The sequence below is a fragment of the Cebus imitator genome, unplaced genomic scaffold (assembly GCF_001604975.1).
Source record: "Cebus imitator isolate Cc_AM_T3 unplaced genomic scaffold, Cebus_imitator-1.0 Scaffold385, whole genome shotgun sequence".
In the NCBI taxonomy this organism is placed as follows: domain Eukaryota; kingdom Metazoa; phylum Chordata; class Mammalia; order Primates; family Cebidae; genus Cebus; species Cebus imitator.
Genome location: NW_016107700.1, coordinates 2,072,400 through 2,093,079, shown reverse-complemented (window position 1 = coordinate 2,093,079; position 20,680 = coordinate 2,072,400). Strand labels below are relative to the sequence as shown.

At 47.6% G+C, this 20,680-nt stretch overlaps 1 protein-coding gene and 1 non-coding gene across 7 annotated transcripts; both read right to left on the bottom strand.

The window, feature by feature from the left end:
• Positions 1-1,904: 1,904 nt before the first annotated feature.
• Positions 1,905-17,210, bottom strand: PABPC4 (poly(A) binding protein cytoplasmic 4). Of its 6 annotated transcripts, none has more exons than XM_017507986.2 (16): positions 16,204-17,210; positions 12,899-13,092; positions 12,217-12,332; positions 10,852-10,991; positions 10,591-10,685; positions 9,821-9,958; positions 9,088-9,183; positions 6,453-6,725; positions 6,033-6,120; positions 5,817-5,888; positions 5,181-5,267; positions 4,959-5,086; positions 3,689-3,779; positions 3,442-3,572; positions 3,059-3,161; positions 1,905-2,218 (listed from the first exon to the last, which is right to left on the bottom strand). In XM_017507986.2, the coding sequence occupies exons 1-15, from the start codon at positions 16,394-16,396 to the stop codon at positions 3,072-3,074; spliced, it is 1,932 nt and encodes a 643-aa protein (XP_017363475.1). In that variant the 5' UTR covers positions 16,397-17,210; the 3' UTR covers positions 1,905-2,218; positions 3,059-3,071. The 6 variants fall into 6 exon arrangements, with proteins under 6 accessions (XP_017363475.1, XP_017363473.1, XP_017363474.1 ...); XM_017507984.2 differs by having other exon boundaries at positions 5,769-5,888; positions 16,204-17,205; XM_017507985.1 differs by having other exon boundaries at positions 3,102-3,161; positions 5,769-5,888; positions 16,204-16,466.
• LOC119468143 lies at positions 8,684-8,818 on the bottom strand. The gene has a single exon (XR_005196784.1). It is a non-coding gene; the product is annotated as a small nucleolar RNA SNORA55 (small nucleolar RNA).
• Positions 17,211-20,680: the final 3,470 nt, after the last annotated feature.

The window sequence follows — 20,680 nt, the reverse complement described above, 5'->3', positions numbered from 1 at the left end:
AGTGTCACCTGTTTCGTAATACAGTAGAATCAGAATATCTGTGATGTTTCCAAATGGAATAAGAGCAGCACGAAGAACTCTGTCCTCACTCCCTCTGAAGACACCAAGAGCATTCTGAATCAATGTCTCCACACTTTTGATGCAGCTGCTCCAATACCTTGTTAACATGAGCACAGGGAAGAAAGGAAAGGTGGGGTCCCAAAACTCTTCTGGGTATAACAAAATCACTTGTGAGGTACACTCGTCTCTCCGACCCTCTTCTGACCTACATTTTTTCCCTGGGTATGGTGACAATTTCCTGAACGCGATCGCCTTTTCTTTCTCCTCCATTATCCCAAGAAAATACCAATATGATTACATGACTCTTCTAGTTGGTATGCTTCAAAAGCAGACCAATGGCCAACGGAAAAAAAATCTGCATTTCTTAGTATGCCATATAAGACCTTCATAATCTTAGGTCCCACCCTCTTGCCTCTTTTCCCCTTGTCTCCAATGCCAAACTATTTGCCCCCAAGTGCCAGACTCTTGGTTTTGGCTCTTGCTGCCTGTCTCCATTCAGGCAACAGCCTAGCTCCCATCTGAGCTGCTTGATTAACTTTGCATGTTTCAAATCCATCTCTGGACTCAGAGCATCCCGGAAGTTTACCCTCATCTCTCCGGATGGAGAAGTCATTCCCCAGTCTGGCTTTCAACATCACTGTCCATCATACAACCGCATCACAGCATTCACCAATCCGCACAGTGAGGCTGTTCTCGTAATTTCCCAGCTATTCTGGGACCTCCTTCCTCTAATGGGCCAGAGGTAATGGAGTTTGTGGAACAAACGGGCGCCAGTTTGGAATGAGCGTTGAGGTCACGGTAACAGATCGCAACCACCGCTCTGGGTCCAGGTTTGGAAGGGGTAGGGAAAAGGGATCTGGGCAGCGCTAGCGGGTACCATTCACAGGTCGAGAGCGTGAAGCCCTACAGGAGACTTGGCCCAGGATGTGTGGGGCCACGGGTCTGCACCCTTTCCACTCTGCCCACTCCCGGCTCAATCTTGGCACTGCCCGCGGGGACCCCGGCTCGCTCCACGCCAGCATAGTGGACCCTTGCGGCGGCCGCCATCTTGCTTTCAGCGCTTCCGCCGGAAGCCCGCATTGCGCCCCCGCCCCATCCGGCATTGCATTAAGGGAAGGGGCTGTCCGGAAAGACATATTTCGATCTCTTAAGGTGACACCAGATCTTAAGGAAAAGGAGCCCACCAAGAGGGATGAACATCCTAAGAACTGCCTGGGTGGGCCCCTACAGAAGGACCACAAAAGTTCCAGCAATGAAAGCAAGCCAGGCTGGAGCCGCAGGGAAAGTAGGCTACAAAGAGATGTGATCTTGGCCTTTAGAATGTAACTTTACTGTCACTTTGAGCATCAAAGGAATCACAAACACTGAGGACCTCATTTGCTATAGTCAGAGATCTCCCAAACATTTTCCCACTGCCAGGGGAAACCTTGGTTGCACAATCTGGGCAACTATATCTGCTGACTCACATGCAGCATAAACTGACTGCAGGACAGAGGGGACAGGACAAGCCCCAGCCGAGATCAGGAAGGGAAGGACAGGGCTAAATTAACCAGCTGGGATCTGCAGATCTTACCCTATCTATATCCTTGGGGAGTGTGCCAACCCCACTCTGCCCTGACCACATCAGATCTCTGTTCCCTGTAAGTTAAAGGGGATGGATATAACAATCATACTATAACAGAATGCCCTGGGACAGAATGTTTTAACAGTTCTATTTATCTTGCTAACCTTAAAACTGTCAGCTTCAAGTCAGGAAATAAGCTATCATTGGAACCAATTCATATCCTAAAGTTATTTCCAGTGAAAACTGGAATTCATAGTAAAACTGTGGTCAGAGACAGAGGCAGTTTTATGGAGATTTTTTTTCTTTATTGAGAAACGTAAGACTTGAGTACATCAAATAAAACCAATTTCTGGGGGGGAAAATCAAAACCCACAATAGAAAAAAAAAAAGTTAACACTGTCTGGGCCACAGCAGAACCCAGAAAATATATTTGTATAATTGAAAAATTCTAGGTGCTTCATAATTGACCTTTTGATACAAAATGACCTATTAAATTTGCAATTTGTAGTTCTTGGTGTTGAGGTCCATAGGACAAGCTAGGAAGTCTTCAAACCTTGAGCTGAATTCCATGAGGGGTTATTTGGCTTTTGAATCCTGTAAAGAAAAGCACCAACACAAATAAATGCATAATTAAATAATTTAGAGATTAACATCTAGTGGATAAAGAAAGGTAGTCTAGAAGAAGGTTTCTCAACCTCAGCAGTACTGACACTTTGGGCATTCTGTTGGGTCTGTCCTCCTGTGCACTTGTACGACGTTTAGCATCATCTCTGGTCTCTACCACTAGATGACAAGCCTCCTGAGGCCCTTGACAAGAGGGTCATGACTATGCCAAGTCAACCCTCCCGAAGCACCAGCTCTGGTCCTTACCACATGCTTTTTCCTTAGCTCATTTTACTGTCTCTTCTTTCTCTATCTGGAGCACCCACCACCATCACCAGTACTAGTTGACCTTTATTCACTCAAGCCTGCAAAGTCCACAGTCCTCATAAGATGTCACCTGCAACACACTTCACGTAACTAACTCTTATCAGGTGTGCCTGTCTCTCCCACTAGACCATGACGACCCTCGACACCAAGGTCTTTTATGTTTATTGTATTCCCAGAGCTAAGCAGAGAGAATATATACAACCTCAGGTCAAACCACAAAGACAATGCTCACAGGAACAAGGCTTTGGGATCTGATTATGAGAAAGGCAATTCTTAAAGCTCTGATGAGGTGGCTCTTTATGGAGAAAGCTGCTCCTTTTAACTCACAATCTATGATTTCCTTTCTCCCTATTAACTCATCCAGGTGACAGAAAAAGTTCAGGGAACAGCCTGCCCAAGTTACCAGGTTAAATGGCAGAAAATGGCTCTATCCACTGCCTCATTCTTTTAGCATCACATTCACAAATCGAAACCACTGCAGAAAGTGAGAATAGCCACACATACGGTTTTTCCTTGTCTAAGAGGTAGCAGCAGCAACAGCGCCCACCTTCTGGGCAGCTTCTTTCTTGGCATGATGAGCCTGTAGAACTGCTACAGCTTCATCCACCTGCAAGAAATCTCCAGGTGGTCAGTGAAGCTAGGAGAGCTTCTCCACCCCTCCCTAGTGCCCAGACCTAGTGGTGGACCAAAGCCAACCGCACAGATGATTCTAGGCTTCTGGTGTCGACTGCCTCCCCAAATACCCAGCAGCCCCCAGTCAGTCAAGGCATGAAGAGAGGAGTCATGGTGGCAGCAGACCCCACTCTCTGCTGCACTTGGGGGTACAAGTTTGCCCCCACTCTTCCCAAGCTGAGAGCTGAAGCTGCAAGGTCTGAGCCCCAGCTCACCTTGGAGCGGAGAGACTCAGGGGACTCTAACATGTGCAGCAGCTCAGAGTTGTCGATTTCCAGCAGCATTCCCGTGATTTTTCCAGCCAGGTTTGAATGCATTGTTTGGATGAGTGGGAATAAGCGTTCTCCTATGGGAAGGGTAGTTAATAAAAAAAATCAAATCCCAGTAAACAATGTACACTGGTGTCTTAGTTGGTACCAGACTCTGGCCCCCTCTTGTTCTGCAAGCAAGTGGGTCACTCACCCAGCATCTGCTTCTGTTCCTGGGGGGGTGCTGCAGCCAGCATGGAGGCAGTCAGTGGCTCCTGCCCCTGCACATGGACCGCAGGCTGTGCCTGGGAACCAGGAGAGGCAGTGGATTAGCACGAAGAAAAGGGTAACACTTGATGGTGGTTGAGAGCCTATTCAATATCTGAACATCTGACTATGTGAACGAGGTGGCTGTCCTTGCTCTCAAGGAACTAATTTCAGTCCTTAAAGAACCGAGGGGTGTGGTGAGAAACAAGAGTGATATGTACGTAAACACAAACAATTACAATTAAAATGGCATGCTATCAGAAAGCGAAGTGAAACGTAAATAATAAAACAAACCTAATAGCAAGCATTTCCTGATATTTCCTTAATATACCCAAAGTTACTCAAGAATGCAAAGTCTTGTTATACATAAGGGTAAAGTGAACACTTGTATATAACCTTTTCCTGAAAATCAGTTTTTCCTTAGGGTAATTCCCAGTGCAGACTGAGTCAAAGGGTGTAATTATCAACACATTTATAATTACCTTCCACACCACTTTAATTGTACCAAGTGTTTTTGTATCAAATGCTTAAAAACTGTCAACATGGCAATGCCAACGCTAGTCAAAAAAAAAAAAAAAAAAGGTATTTTACATAGCATCAAGTTCTAAGAAATCCCCAACTTACAGAGTATGAGACAGGACAGTTAAAGAGTCATTTAAGCAGCTTATGGGCCTGAAGGCTTAGTGTGGCACCTCCACAGCAAACTGCTATTAAGCTCTGAAATAAACTAGTTGCATCTAGAGCACAGCTCTAGAGACACAAGTTATAGCTTAGAAAATCTAAGCTCTGGGTTCAACCCCTTCCCCTCCTACACACACTTTACAGCTTTGAAGGCGAACATCTGATCTGCAAGTTGAAGTTATTTCCTGCCTCAATGTACCAGTCACATCTTACAGAGCAGCCAAAGATCCAATAAGGTCACTGGATGTGGAAGTGACCTGGAGGCTCAAAGAGCTGAGTAAGCACGTTATGTCCTAAGAGAGCACTGGCTGCCCCCTCTGAGGCATTTCTGAGTGAACTGTCGTTCAGAAGAGCACTTTTAAGCCCCTTCTCTCCTACTAGTGAGCCCCTGAAGGGCAGGGACAGTGAAATCAGAACACAGCATCTTAACACAGAGCAGGCATTCAATACCTGTTGAAGGAATCAAAGCAAAACTTCCTTTACATCAAGTGGAAATGGGGGAAATCCTTTTAAGCATTCTGTTTGGTGGACCTCACCTGCAGAGGCTGTATGGCAGGATGAGGGCTGCGGACACTGGAGGCGTATTTGTAGGGGGCAACAGCCCGGGGAGCAGCAGCAGCAACAGCAGCTCGTGGCGCTAAGTTCTGCACAGCTGTGGGAACGCCTTAGGGAAAGAACAAATACAATTAAAGCCCATCAGTCTGGGCAAAGACCCGTCAAATCCCATCTTTCCCCGTTCTGTGTGCATCCAATACCACCTCCAGACTGGCAGCTGTCAGTCAGCCCTTGCTGGGCGGCACCAGCCCCACCAAAGTCCATAGCCAAGCGGTCCGGGCACTCAGACCCTACAACAGACCAGCAAATGCACATCAGTTTTGGTGGCAGATGTCCGACTGGCCACGTCCCACGGAGGAGAAATTTCAAAGCACGTTTACACAACACATTGCACAGGGGGCCTCTACTGCTACTTTCGAGGATGAGCCAAAGGTTAACATCCAACTCTTTCCGCATCTTGGAATACAGGGCATAGTCTATAAAAACTGTTTCCTTGTATTCCTCACCCACCCAAGAGAACAGGCTGCCTCTGTAGTCATCCAGCTAGCAAACTTCTACAACTAACCTTTTTCACGTGAGTCACCGATGAGCAAATAATGTTAAAATCAACGGACGCACCTAGAACTCCTATCGTTTCTCCGCTCCTGAGGTGCCTACCTAAGCACACAGCTAAGATGACAGAACGAGGACTCGATAAATTCGAGCCCAAAAAACTGACCAACCCAGGGCAGAGCCTAGTCATCCTGACTCCCTCCTCCCCGGGTCACACTTCTAAAGGCCAGTTTGCTCACCGACTCTCTGAGTGGTAGTAGGGAGGCCACGAGAGGCCGGAGCATTACCAGTTGGAGCCAGATGGCGAAGAGTTGGACGAGGCCCAGACTGGCGTATAGCACTTGGCATTCCTTGGAAGCCTGATGAAGAGAGAAAAATTGCACATCACTGAGAAGTGAGGTGGACCAGAACCTAGACTGCCTCAGAGTGGGGAAGCAGAAAAGGCAGGGGAGACCAGGACAGGTATATCCTACGCCGTCAAATCACTGTTCCCCACCACCTACCTTGAGGTCTCCCACCTTGCTGCCAGCGTGGATTAGGCCTCATCTGTGCTAACTGGTTAGGTGTATAATATGGAGGCCTTCCCTGAGCCTGTAAGACAGAAGAATACCCCAACGCCCTTTTAAGGACTGAACCCACGCTAGAGCAGTAGCTCATCTCACTAACCAGGACCTAAGCTAATTATTTAGAATATACCTTCTTTCTATTCAAAAGCTAAGGGGTCAGCTAATGGGGACTGTTTAACTCTACCATTGCCACTGTGGGTGTGTGTGTGTGACCACGGCCAAGTCCCTCATTTTTACTTAAAGGGTCCTTATTCTGACACTGTAGATCTCTAACAACCAAAAGTCCCTCTCCCCAACCACTGCATAATACTGCCAGCAGGCAGGTTCCCAAGAGCTGTGACTATATGGCACACCCACCTGTGGGACTGCTGGCACGAAGTAGCCACCTGCTGCAGGCTGGAACTGATTTAAGATGGCATTGGCAGGAAGTGCTCTCATTCCAGCCACTCGTTGCATATACTGGTTGGTCAGGTGAGCCTTTCTCTCTTCCTTCCTCTGGGCCAGGGCAACATATAGTGGCTTGGAACCCACAATGCGTCCATTCATCTCAGTGACTGCTTTGGTTGCCTCTTCAGGAGATGAGAAGCAGACGAAGCCAAACCCTTTGCTTCTTCCATCTTCCAACATTACCTACAAAATGAGATCAGCTACTTAAGAAATAAGGTGTCCCTGGCTGGGTGTGGTGGCTCATGCCTGTAATCCCAGCTCTTTTGAAGGCTGAGGTGGGAGGGCTGCTTAAGCTTAGCAGGTTGAGACCAGCTGAAGCAATGTAGCAAGAGCCCACCTCAAAAAAACAAAGCAAACCCACAAATAGACAAGGAAAAAGAGATGTCCCTGGGTGGGCAGGGAACTATTCAGAAGAAGCAGAAAGTGTGGGTTCTGCTGCAGTCACTGAGTCTAGGTCAGGGGTTCAAACCTGGCATAGGATTTACCCCAGACCAATTAAGTCACAACCTCTAAGGTACCTAGGCATTTTCAAGTCCCCAGGTGATGCTAAAGTTCCAAAACAGTATGATATGGCTAATGTTAAAACTGGGAACCCAAAGATGTTTCCTGATACCAGGAGGATAGCTACCCCTGGGTAACCACAAAACATCTTGACAGTAGTGCTGACAAGTTTATTTTCAGATCTCATCTGCTCTAAGACCTCAGTGGACAAAACTCTAACAAGCCCTTAGCAACGTCAGGATAACGCTTTTGGAATACCACTGGATAGGAGTTATAAAATGCTCAGGCAGGCTGGGCATGGTGGCTCACACCTGTAACACCAACACTTTGGGAGGCTGAGGAGGGCGGATCTGAGGTCAGCAGATCGAGACCATCCTGGCTAACACAGTGAAACCCCGACTCTACTAAAAATACAAAAAATTAGCCAGGCGTGGTGGCACGTGCCCCTGTAGTCCCAGCTACTCAAGAGGCTGAAGCAGGAGAATTGCTTGAACCCAGGAGGCGGAGGCGCAGTGAGCTGAGATTACACCATTGCACTCCAGCCTGGACGACAGAGCAAGACTCTGTGTCTGAGGAAAAAAAAGAAAAAAAAGAAAGACTGCCACCATTAATTCAATGAGATGACCAGCTCAGAGATAGGCAGCCTAGATTCTAGTCTTACTTGCCCTCCTGAGGCTCAATTTCCATTATATACTCCAAAGAGCTACAAAGCCACAGGTCTACTGGTTCAGGCAGTCTTTTTCCACATTAAGTACATCATTCACAAATGGCATTTTTCCTTATTTGAAGAGGCTATTCACTGTCTTCTCTGGTGTGCCTGTCACTGCATTATGTCTTAGTTAATGGCCCAGAGAGCCTCCTGAAGTGGAGGATAGGGAAGTAAAGATGTGCATCACTCCACAACTCTGTCAATGAGGTGGGTCAGTTAGGTATGCCAAAAAAAAATGCCACACCATGATCTTGAAAATGGTGACTGACAATTCAAGGTATGGTTCTTTTGCTCCCTTCTTAAATGCCAACTTGACTACCAGACAGATAAGCAAGGAGAGACTATCACTCCTTCCACCCATGGGGGCCAGTCGAGGGGATCAATTGCAAAAAAGGAAAGGGTAAGGAACTGGGCAAACTCGCAGCTGGCTTCTGGCCAACTCCCTACTACAACTGATAACACTGCTTTGCACAACATTCCCAGGTTGGGAGGAACTCCCACTAAGAGGCAGGGCAGGGCCACTAAGCCTTTACAGCCCACATGGCTTCCCTTTCCATCAACTAAAGGACTTTGTGGCATCTGACACACCTCTGCTGACCAAGACCAGAGTCTGCATCAGGCCATAACCCAAAATATTCCGATGCCACCAGTTTCCATGCTGCTCGCAAAGTGCCAAGGATAAGCTGTACATCATCTCCATGTAGTCAGCATTCTCTTGTTCAAGGATTAAAATTCCATAACTGTAAAATAAGGCTCTTACTTGCCCTGCTAACTTAGTTGATATGATTATCAGAGAAAATCAAGCAAATGATGCACACTATGAAACATGGAAAAACAATCTTCCACACCCCTTTCCTCTCTTTATAAGACCAGGGTAGAAGTTCCCAAGCCCAATTCCAAAATCTTCAAAATACCTTAGTTCTCAAGGAGAAAATGTGGCAGAGCTGTAGAGACAGGCCCCAAGACAAATGGAAAACAACCTGTCTGGATTTCCTCTGCTCATACTGTAGCACCATCTGTCCCCACACCGGCACGAAGCAGCAAGGAATGGGAAAGATTCAGGTGCTCTGGGTTGGCAGGGAGGGGCTGGGCCAAATTCCTCTGCAGATTCCAGTGCTTGGGAAACAGTGTAATGTTAATCGAATGAAATGCCTTTCTCCCAGAATGTATACTTTGATAGGTAATTGAAGGCAAGGAGGAATTTGCTAGAAAAATGTAGTAACTACTCTCAGAAATGAACAAAATTTAAATCCTATTCCTTCAATGGAACAAATGCCAATAAGCCTGTAATAGAATACTACTGCTTTCGATCCCCAAATCTCAGTATTGTAATACCTTAGCACTGGTAATTGATCCAAAAGGAGAAAACTCTTTCCTTAATTTCTCATCATCAATAGTATCATCCAAGTTCTTAATGTAGAGATTCACCCCCTGAAAGAAAAAGATGACTGTTAACTGCATTTGTATACCACAAATATTCCCTAAGAAAGTGGCTCCCAAAGGATGGCCTCCAGACCAGGAGCACCAGCATCTTTGGGAACTTGTTAGAAATGAAATTCTCAGGCCAGACCCCAAACCCAATGAATCAGAAACTCTGGGGCTAGAGCCCAGCTATCTGTTTTAACAAGCTCTGCTGATGATTCTGATGCAAGCCCCAAGTTGTGAAACTACTGCCCTGAAACTGACAGGATCATCAGTGCAGTCACCTTTTGTCACTTCACCCCACAGCTGCTCTTGTGACCACTTCACCCCAGCAGGGGTCTTCTTGAAGCCATGCCAAACAAAGGAGTCTCATTTAAGTAAAAGGAACCTATATGGCTAAAAGCAACAGGCTGAGGCTTCCAGAATAGAGAACTTCTTGATGAATAACCTCATTTCTCTTGTCTCTGGTTCTATAATAATCAGTCCTATGTGGTAGGTGTATATCCTATTAAGCCTGATATTCTTGGGGAAAATGGGAGGAAGAACAGACTCCAACTCCCAAAAAACAAAGCCTGCTAATCATAAGGGTGTTCTGCAAACATTTCACGGCCAATCCCATTGATAGGCTGGGCCAAGACCACCTTACCTGATATCGACTAATTCTCTCCTGTTTCAACTGCTCAAATTTCCGTTTTAACTCTGCCTGCCGTTCTACTTTCTTTTGTGCACGGCCTACAAATATGATTTTCCCACTTATTTCTTTTCCATTCATCTCTTCCACAGCCTAGAGAGGAAAAATATGTCTTTAAAATCAAGTTACAGAGATGGGGCCTTTTTCTAAAGGTCTAAGTCCCAGCTTAGGACTGAAAACTAAATTCATTTCACCTGTCACACAAATTCAAACTTCCTCATCTGTAAAGTGAGGTTAATATTTAAATGGGTTACTCATCTAGATAATATAGAAATAGTACAGGTGTCTAAACACAATTGTGGTGACATGAGCCTAGGGTGATAATCTTCTGGCTGCCAGTAAATTCTGCAGGTGCTTGTGTGGGTATTGAAGTGATACATGTTGAGGGTCTGGCACAATGTTTTGCCCACAAGTAGCTGCTGTGCTGTTATCGAATCAGCACTCCCTGGGCTTTAGTTCTCTCACCTATGCAGGGAACAAACATCTGTCCTATTCTTTCCATAACTGATAGCTGAGGTGACAGGTATGTGCCAAGTGCTTTGTAAACACCTACGCAATACATTAACATGTGGAACCCAGGAAGATGATCCCAGAGTATAGTAATGATACTATAATCTACTACTAGATACTCAGAACATCCCAGCTCCAGCTAGATGCTAGCAAGACCCTACTTATACTCTGAGGCCACCTCTTACAAGCTTTTCCAGCCTTTGTGGTACACTCACCTTATTGGCATCCTCGTGTTTTTCGTAACTCACAAAGCCAAAGCCTTTGGATTTCCCGTTGGGATCTCTCATCACCTTGACACTCAGGGTCTTACCTATTACCAAAGGACAGAACTATTAGTAACACCGTTTCTAGCATAGCTAGAGAGAAGGCTTCCCTCTAGACACTCACTTGAAGCAAATCTCTGGCACAGTGTCCTCATCTCTTAAGAACAGACAGGTCTGGTGAATTGTGCAAGGGGACAAGGACCCCCAACTTACCAAACTGACTGAATAGCTCTTTCAGACTCTCATCATCCACCTCTTCCCCGAAGTTTTTGATATAAACATTGGTGAATTCCTTGGCTTTGGCTCCAAGCTCGGCTTCCCGCTCTTTGCGAGACTTGAATCTGCCCACAAATCTAAAAAGAAACCATGAAGAACAGCAATCATCCAAAGGAATAAAACATGATTTCCAGGGACTCAAAGGAATACAGGATAAAGGCTGACAGGAGAGGTTAAAACACGAGATCCCCATCCACCACCGAGGAGGCTCAGAGATACCCCAAGTCCCCAGCAGAAAGAGAAAAAGGCAGGACTATCCTGTGAAGACCAGCCCCAGGGCTCCTGGCTTAGACCAGGGCTACTCCTACCACATCACACTGCCTTCATGAAGAAACCTGATGACCATGTTTTTAAAACGCTCATTTCTGTGCAACTATGTAAATGCATAGAAAAGGTCTGGAAGGATACAAACCAAACTGTTAACAGTGGTCAATCCTAGGCATGAGATTGTTGGAGCGAAGGGGCACCCTTTGCTTTTTAAATTTATTCATTTTGGTACTGTTATACTTAAAAAACTTATCCATACACTGACATTTTATTTCTTTTTAGTGGTATCTGTAGATCAACCACTGGATAGACATTATAAACATAACCCACCCTTTGGTACATTCAATGAGACAAAAGACAAAAATTATTTTTGCTTCTAACAGCCGAGACTTATTGTCCCTTCTCCTCCCCACATGACTTTGCTAAGTTCCCCCTCTCTGCATTCTACAGTAACAACCACAACAAAGCAACAAGGTCTGTTATGAAGTTCTTCTGCCAAAGGATGGGATTTTTCATTGTCACCAAGTACTACTGTGGAGCCAGCCTTGTATTAGAGGTCACTGATTCATAAGTTAGAAAATGGAGAACCACGGGGACAATTTTGGCATCAACCACTAGCGGGGGACCCATGGACAGACCTGAGTCACAGGAAAGCCAAGGTCACACTGCTAGTATACAGCTCCTGGTCAGTCCAGGGCCCTCTCCACTCTGCCGCTGGCCAAGACCCCCACTCAAGAGTGAGCTTAGAGCTGCCTTCCAGCCAGCCCCAGTTGCTGATGCTCACAAAACCCACAGACAGATGCCATTAAGGGAGAGGCGGCAGGCAGGCCATGGCTTGGGCAGGAAGCCCACCTTGGCGAGTCAAAAGGGCTGCCACGGCTCAGGCAGGGAGACTCACCAGCCCTGGAGTGGAGAGGTAGGAGCAGGCCACACTTGGGCCGAGAACCAGTAGCCGCCTTGTGTGTGCCAGTTAATACCGAGGTGGGGCCACGGCTGGCTCATGCGATGGTTGTTGCTCCGGACTGGGACACTCACACTTTGCGGTCATTGAGGAGCATGCCATTCATCTTCTCGATGGCCTTGTCGGCAGCCTCTTGGGTCTCGAAGTGGACAAAGGCATAACCCTTCGAGCCGTTCTCATCACACACCACCTGTCAAAGACAAGGTGGACCACTTTAGCACCACTGGCCAGCTCCAGAGACATGAGAACCTCAGGGTATCTTGTACCCTATGCAAACCACAGTGCTACAAGAAAACAAACCATTTTCCAAGCCCACAACAGATTTTCAGTGTAGTGTGGCATTAGACACATACACCACCATCGCATAAGTTTTAAAGCGCTCAGCATAAAACTGATGTGTAGAAGGAAGAGAGTGAATTTATGCTTCTGAAAGGATTAAGTTTACTGAAGACCGGAGACACTTCTCTGGTCTGCTCCTTTCCCCCAACCCAAAAGAAAAACCTTCTGGGGCTTTCCAAAGCTAAAAACCAGGAAGGCTATTTCAGGCTGAGGAAAGAACAGCACACAAAAGCACGTGCTGGTTATGCTGGGTGTGCCCCTGAGATTATCCATGGGAACTTTCAGGATTCCATCCCCAGCATTCTGAAAATTCCCATACCCTGACACCCACTTCCAAGGTAGTTCTCCACTTGGTTATTTATCTTGTTTTCAAGATTCAATTAATTTTTCTGCTAAAATCATTTAATCAGTGTTTACCTTGCAGGATAGAATGTTTCCAAAAGCAGAAAAAGTATCATAAAGTGCCTTGTTATCTATAGATTTGTCCAGGTTCTTGATGAAGACGTTTCCCACACCAGATTTTCTCAAAGAGGGATCCCTCTGAGACCACATGATGCGGATTGGCTTTCCCTTAATCACATCAAAGTTCATGGTGTCCAAAGCCCGCTCAGCTGTAAGAGAGAAACACATTTCAATAGGGATGGAAAACGTCAGCTCCCACAGGCCAACATCCTAAGAACAGATTACTCTAGGACTTTTCAAGGTAATCACCCTTGATAAAAGGCAACTCTATTAAAATAAAAGGGCATCAGATTCCTCCAGCCTGCACTGTTACTAAGGGCAGAGTAAGTTCCAGTTAATGACTACTTCGTGACAGAAGTCTGAACACCCCCTCTGGGTCTGTGCCCTTGTTGGATAAAGGGGTCATAAGTGAAGACAATCTAAGTGGCCTTAATGACACCAAGATCCAACGATAATACCTCACATTTGACCAAGCTTTACCATTTAGAAGAGACTTTGCAGACTACCACCCACCATGACTCAGGTGGGACAGCTGAAATTACACATTTTACAAAATGAACAAACTTAAGTTTAGGTAACTAAGCTGTGCAGCTAGCTAGTGATTAGGAAACTAATACCAGATTATCAAAGTTATGAAGTCATTTAGTCTGCAATCCAGGAGCAAATGATCTGGAGAAAAAAAGGTGCTATCCCTGAATTCAGTCCAGTTTCTTTTATTTTCAATTTCTGAGAACAAAAATTGACTTAAACAAAAAAGCATCAATCATCAAAATGGATACAACTGGTCATATATGGAAAAGTTCTCTGCACAAGGATTAAACCACGATACCTTCTGCCTAAGCAGAACAGTGCGCAGGTGGTAGGCCCCACACCTACTGGTTTCCAGGCCTTCTGAAGCCTTAATCGGAGTTCTGTAGAATTCTAGGAGTTTGGCTACCCCATGTGCCCAACCAATTTCCCCATCCAGTGCCTTGGAATGCTTCCTCAGCTTCCCAACCAAGTGTATGTGTGCGCCACAGACACCATTTAAAGAACCAAAAGCTGGGCCGGGCACGGAGGCTCACACCTGTAATCCCAACACTTTGGGAGGCAGGCAGATCACCTGAGGTCGAGTTCAAGACCATCCTGAACAACATGGAGAAACCCCGTCTCTACTAAAAATACAAAATTAGCTGGGCATGGTGGCAGGTGCTTGTAATCCCAGCTACTCAGGAGGTGGAAAAGGACAATCATTTGAGCCTAGGAGGCGGAGGTTGCAGTAAGTCCAGATCACACCATTGCACTCCAGCCTAGGTGACAAGAGCGAAACTCCATCTCAAGAAAAAGAAAAAAGAAGGAAGGGAAAGAAAAAAGAAACAAAAGCTAAAATATATCACCACCTGCCAGCCAAAACACTTCCCATCGCTAATGGCAACAAGGATACCCAGATCTGGTGGCCACTTTTCCTTAAGGCCATTATGGCATCTACTGACAATGGCATGACCCAGAACCTCCTCCATGAGAGGATTTAGACAGGCTCAGAGCAGGACAACCTGCTCCTTGCCTCAAGACAGCATCTCACTTAAATCAGGGGACAAAATTCCCCAACTCTGGTGCTCTACAAGCTCAACCGTTGCATCAGCCAGAATTTATTTTCACTCATTATTTCCAACAACTTTCCCCACCCACTTCAGAAGGTGGGCTCATCTGTATGGGGGTAGCTGGGAAAAGGGGAGATGACAACACAGAACCAAGTCAGGAACAGTTCAGGTACAGAGAAGTTTGCTTTTGATGGCTATCAGAGATAGACAGCCGGGATCGAAAACTATTTCATTAATTAGCAGTAAAGGAGCCCATTTCAACACAGCTCCTCATCTATTTCCAGACAGCACTGCACAAGGCAAGCCGGCTTAGTCTGACAAATCTGGCTGCACTTATTTATAGCAGAGAGAGGTCCTGCAGAAATATGTGTTGGCAGACACACTGACCAATAGCTTCTGCTATCTCTAAGTGACACGACTTTTGTTCAGAAGTCAAGAAGACAGACAACAGCTAATGCCGTACACACTATTTCCCAAAATGACCATGCTCAGCTACCTTCTTTGCGCTCCTATGGCCATAGACAGAACTCAGCTTGGAGCACACTGGATTGACGGTAGCAATACCTAGTCGCTCTCAACATGTCCAATTCTCTGGTCTCAGCTGCAACCCGACCAAGTAAACTCTGGGCCTCAGACAGTGAACCAAGTGGGGACAAAACTAGGGGCCAGGAGATCTTTTGCTATAGAATGGCTTGTTTCTCCCAGTCATAATCTCTGCAGTTGTTCCTTTTTAATCTGGAGTCACGTGCAGCCTCTGATCAGGTTTCCTCTGGCCTCACTCTTGCCACGCCTGCAGCATACTTCTCCATGCTCCTGCTAAGGCCACAATCTGGGGTGGCAGAGCACTGTGCTGTGAGTCCCAACTTGGCTTCCTTTTTGCATTCCTTTTCCTTCTCAGGAGTTCCATTTTCTTCAGATCGGATGAAGTAAAAGGGCTCTGACAAGCGCAAAGGACTGTTACAGCTAAGGTGACAAATGCCACCAGCCCAGACTTTCAAGTGACGCTTCCCCAAACTACCTCCACACCACTCTTTACAGCAGAGCCTGGATATCATCTGTCCAGAGCAAAGCACTCCTCCACTCCAGTGGCAAACACACTGACCAGGGAACCGGCCTGGCACACGCAGCTCCTGTGACACTAACCCAAGTCTCTGCTAGAGTTTAACGCACAGAATCCTTTCCCCTGCTTCCTGCCTGCCCTGACGGATCCCTTATCAGCACATCAGGGGGTCAAGGTTAGTAAAGGTGGGGGAGTGGACAGGAGCTTTGCAATGTAAAACTTTTGCGGGGAAATTGTTTCACACGTCCCGCCTTTTTGGCAGGCCTGTGAGAGGGCACAAGCAAGGGTCTCTAACAGCCCAGTCCTACTGACAAGGACCACACACAGTGGAATGCCAGTGACTTCCCTCTACTCCTGTTTTAGTCTCCTTGGGTTCCAACCCCACCACCGGCAACACCAGCGAGTAGCCCAAGGTCACCCAGTTAGCAAGTGGTAGAAACGAGATTGAAACTCGAGTCATCTGATGCCAGGTCCGTGCTCTCAACCTCTGCACCCTGCTCCCACCTTCGGTGGCAACATGCTGTCCTGAGGCCGCCCTCCTCGGCGGGAGGGCCCTGCCGGAAGACGACTCCCGGGGTCCGCCGGGCTCCCACGCACGTGTGGGCACAGCTTCTACTCACCATCAGCCGGCTGCTGGAAGTTGACGTAGGCATAGCCCAGGGAGCGGCGGGTGATCATATCACGGCAGACCCGGATGGACAGCACAGGCCCCGCGGGGCTGAACTTTTCGTACAGCATGGCTTCGGTGACGTCCGAGTGTAGGTCGCCCACGTACAGGGAGGCCATGGGGTAGCTGCTGGCCGCAGCGTTCATCTCCCCGCCCCCCACCACCCCGAGCCCCGCCAGGAGGACTTCTTATCGGGCCCGCCGCAGGACAAAAGGGGCGCCCTCGGAGCCGGGGCCCGCGCCGCGGCTCACAGGTGGCACCGGCGAGGATGAGCTGGAGTCGGCGGGCTCGGAGACTGGACGGAGGCGGGGGCCGGCTCCCACGGCCGCGGCACCGCAGACAAAAGGCTCTCCGCACAATACGGCCCTCCCCGCGACTTTGCACTTCTCCGCAGTCCTGGTGCGAAGCTCCAAATTTCAAAAAATCAAAGTAGAAAGAAAAATTAAATGGGGAATCCCCTTCCGAAGGGTAAAGATCCTTTAAGAGGCGACCAGACGCTGCCCACGGCGGCCTCGGGGACACGCGTTTCTCTATAAATATAGGCCTCGGGCTCCGGCGGTTTAAGATTACAACCGCCGGGGAAAAGGGAAACCAAATCTTTGTGGGCGCCGACTCCGCGAGCCCCGGGCTGGCGGCGAAGGGCAGCGCGGACACGTGGTGCGCGGGGCCGGCGCGGGGCTCGGGCGGGCGGAGGGGGCGGAGGGCCGGGCGGGCGGCTCACCCCGGGACCGACGGAGACCGACGGACGCCAAGCGCGGCGGCGACGGGCGCGGGGCAGGCCGGAAGCGTGCGAAAGTGACTTCCCCGCGGGTTCTCCGAGGAGGACTCGCTTTTTCTTTCTCCCTTTTTTTTTTAAGGATTTTGAAGCGTTTTCGGATTTTTTTTATCTTTTTCTCTTTTTTTCCTCAGGCTGCGGAGCCCGAAAGCGACGGAGGCGGCAGCGACCCGGGGCGGAGAGAGGCGGCCGAGGGAGCCACCGCTCCATTTATACCCGCCCGCCCCGGGCGCTGCTGGTCGAAGGGCGCCTCGCGACCTGGGCGCAGTCGTGCCCGCCCACTCGGCCCGGGGGCCCGAGGCGGGGCGGCCACGCGAGAGCGACCCGGCGGGGCCGCGCGGCGCCACAGCGACCCCTGGCGCGCGGAGGACCGCCCAGCTCGCGGCTGCCGGAGACCCCAGGGCCCCTTTATGTAACAAATAAATCCTTAACACCCTCCCGCCCATCAACCCAGAATAGAACCTAGGGGCCATTTAACCCGCCCACACGCATGATGTTGAAAATTCAGTGGAATACCTAATTGTGAAATAAAGGTGACATAAAATAAGTTAAAATAATAGGTGGTCCAATAGGTAAATGTTTGGGTCCAAATACAGCAGAAGACTTGTGAAAGTTTTCAGAATACTGTTGACCTAGAGGCAGAATCGTCAAGAGCTATAAATGCAAGCAATATCCATAGGTGATGGGATTTTCTGAAAAGATGAACAAATTTTGGTAAAGCTTCAATGAAACGAAACACAAGCATCCCCTCTATTGACATGCTGGTGGCATTCCTAGACATTTAGTTTGAATTTAAGGGCACAGAAATATTTTCTGTTTCTATGTTTAAAGTTGAATAATTACAAAAAGATTTTTCATCTACATGCGGGTCTGGCAGGTCATTTGAAAGTCATATCACTTTATGGGACTATGTTATATGGCACTGTCCACATGCATTGCAAGATATATAGCATCCTTTTCTCCATAAATGCTAGGAACCACCTTTGCCATCACTGTGACAACCAAAACCAGAAATTGCCAAAAGGCACACAGACATCCCCCTTGAAAAACATTGATTTAAGCAAATGTATTTATATATTAATTCATTCAAATAAATGGTTAATCTGAGCCTACTCCATGCCAATGTCAATACAGGTGCTGGAGATACCATGGTGGACCAGAAGGCACTCCCTCTCTCATGGAGTTTATATTCTAGTAAGTATATTAAATCAAGAAACACTGGCTGGGCGCAGTGGCTCAGGCCTGTAATCCCAACACTTTGGGAAGCTGAGGCAGGCAGATCACCTGAGGTCAGGAGTTCGAGACCAGCCTGGCCAGCATGGAGAAACCCCATCTCTACTAAAAATACAAAATTAGCTAGGCATGGTGGCGCGTACCTGTAGTCCTAGCTACCCAGAGGCTGCGGCAGGATAATCTCTGGAACCCAGGAGGCAGAGGTTGCAGTGAGCCGAGATCGCACCACTGCACTCCAGCCTAGGCAACAAAGCAAGACTCTGTCTTGAAAAAAAAAAAAAAAAAGAAAGAAACATTTATGGGAGGGGTCCTTCTATAGATTCCTTCCTCAGAAAAGTCTTCCTAGACCCTCTCTGGTCTAAAGTCACCTGTCAGCATTGTTAATCACTGTCACACCAACTTGTCTTTTTGTCTTCAAGGCTGTTATCCTACCTAAGATTAGGTTGTTCCTATATCTGTTTACCTGTTTATTATCTATCTTTTCCACACTGGTATACAAACTTCACGAGAACAGGAATCTAGAAAAGTGCTTAACATAACATGTACTAAATGTTCACGAACTGGCCAGGCCCAGTGGCTCATGTCTGTAATCCAGTGCTTTGAGGCTGAGGCAGGAGGATTGCTTGAGCCCAGAAGTTTGAAACCAGCCTGGACAACAGAGTGAGACCCCATCTCTACAAAAAAAAAATTTTTTTTAATTAGCTGGATGTGGAGACATGTGCCTGTGGTCTCAGCTAGTTGGGAGTCTGAGGCAGGAGGATCATTCAAGACTGTAGTGAGCTATGATCATGTCACTGCACGCCAGCCTGGGCAACAGAGCAAGACCCTGCTGCTAAAAAATAAATAGATAAATGAGGCCAGGCACAGTGAGTGGCTCACGCCTGTAATCCCAGCACTTTGGGAGGCCAAGGTGGGCGGATCACAAGGTCAAGAGATCAAGACCATCCTGGCCAACATGGTGAAAACCTGACTCTACTAAAAATACAAAAAGCTGGGTGTGGTGGCGCACCCCTGTAGTCTCAGCTACTTGGGAGGCTGAGACAGGAGAATCAGTTGAACCAGAAAGGCGGAGGTTGCAGTGAGCAGAGATCATGCCACTGCACTCCAGTCTGGCGAAAGAGCAAGACTCTGTCTCCAAACAAACAAACAAACAAAGATAAATAGTCAATAAATATTTGTGTTTGTGTGTGTGTTTTCTTGTTGTTTGTTTTGAGATGAACTCTTGCAGTCAGTCACCTAGGCTGGAGTGCAGTGGCGCAATCTTGAGTCACTGCAACCTCTGCCTCCCGGGTTCAAGTGATTCATATGACTCAGCCTCCTGAGTAGCTGAGATTACAGGTGTGCACCACCACACCTGGCTAGTTTTTTTTAAGACAGAGTCTTGCTCTGTCGCCCAGGCTGGAGTGCAGTGGCATGATCTCGGCTCACTGCAACCTCTGCCTCCCGGGTTCAAGTGATTCTCCTGCCTCAGCTTCCCGAGTAGCTGAGGCTACAGGCGCACGCCACCACACCCAGCTAATTTTTGTATTTTTAGTAGAGACGGGGTTTCACCATGTTGGCCAGGATGGTCTCAATCTCTTGACCTTGTGATCCTCCCACCTTGGCCTCCCAAAGTGCTGGGATTACAGGTGTGAGCCACTGTGCCCGGCCTGTTTGTATTTTTTTTAAGCAACAAAGTCTCATGGTGTTGCCCAGGCTTGAGTGCAGTGACATGATCATAGCTCATTGTAACTTCAAACTCCACTGCAACCGCAAGCAGTCCACTCTGGTCTCTTAAAGTGTTGGGATTACAGGCATAAACCACTGTACCTGGACTAAATATTTGTTAAATAAACAAGTGAATACTAGGCACAAATGAGCAAAACCCACACAAGCTCTGACCTCATTAAGCTTACTGTCTAGTGGCGGAGCTTATTACCTATATGACCTTGGGCAAGCTAGTTCACATTTCTGACCCTCACACTTCCCATTTGAACTATACCAATAAACCTTATTGACACTTAATAGGGTTGTTGTGAGAATAAATGAATACATATGAATACACATAAATTGTTTGGATGAATGTTAATAGCTATTACTATCAAGCTACATTTGTACTAAGAAAAGAGGGGAGTCCCTAAATGAAGGAAGGGAGAACAGCATCTATAAAGGCCCCAAGGGCCGAGCACGGTGGCTCACGCCCGGAATCGCCTGTAATCCCAGCACTTTGGGAGGCAGAGGCAGGCAGATCACCTGAGGTCAGGAGTTTGAGACCATCGTGGCCAACATGGTAAAATCCCATCTCTACTGAAAATACAAAAATAGGCCGGGCGCGGTGGCTCAAGCCTGTAATCCCAGCACTTTGGGAGGCCGAGGCGGGTGGATCACGAGGTCAAGAGATCAAGACCATCCTGGTCAACATGGTGAAACCCTGTCTCTACTA

What these genes read in the sequence shown, in the direction of transcription:
- PABPC4 (XM_017507984.2), bottom strand. Translation starts at nt 16,396, where the DNA reads ATGAACGCTGCGGCCAGCAGCTACCCCATGGCCTCCCTGTACGTGGGC. An exon ending in AGAGAATTAGTCGATATCAG is followed by an intron (nt 9,184 to 9,820) that starts GTAAGGTGGTCT and finishes TTTTTCTTTCAG; the next exon opens with GGGGTGAATCTCTACATTAA. An exon ending in GCAAGGTGGGAGACCTCAAG is followed by an intron (nt 5,889 to 6,032) that starts GTAGGTGGTGGG and finishes TCTCTTCATCAG; the next exon opens with GCTTCCAAGGAATGCCAAGT.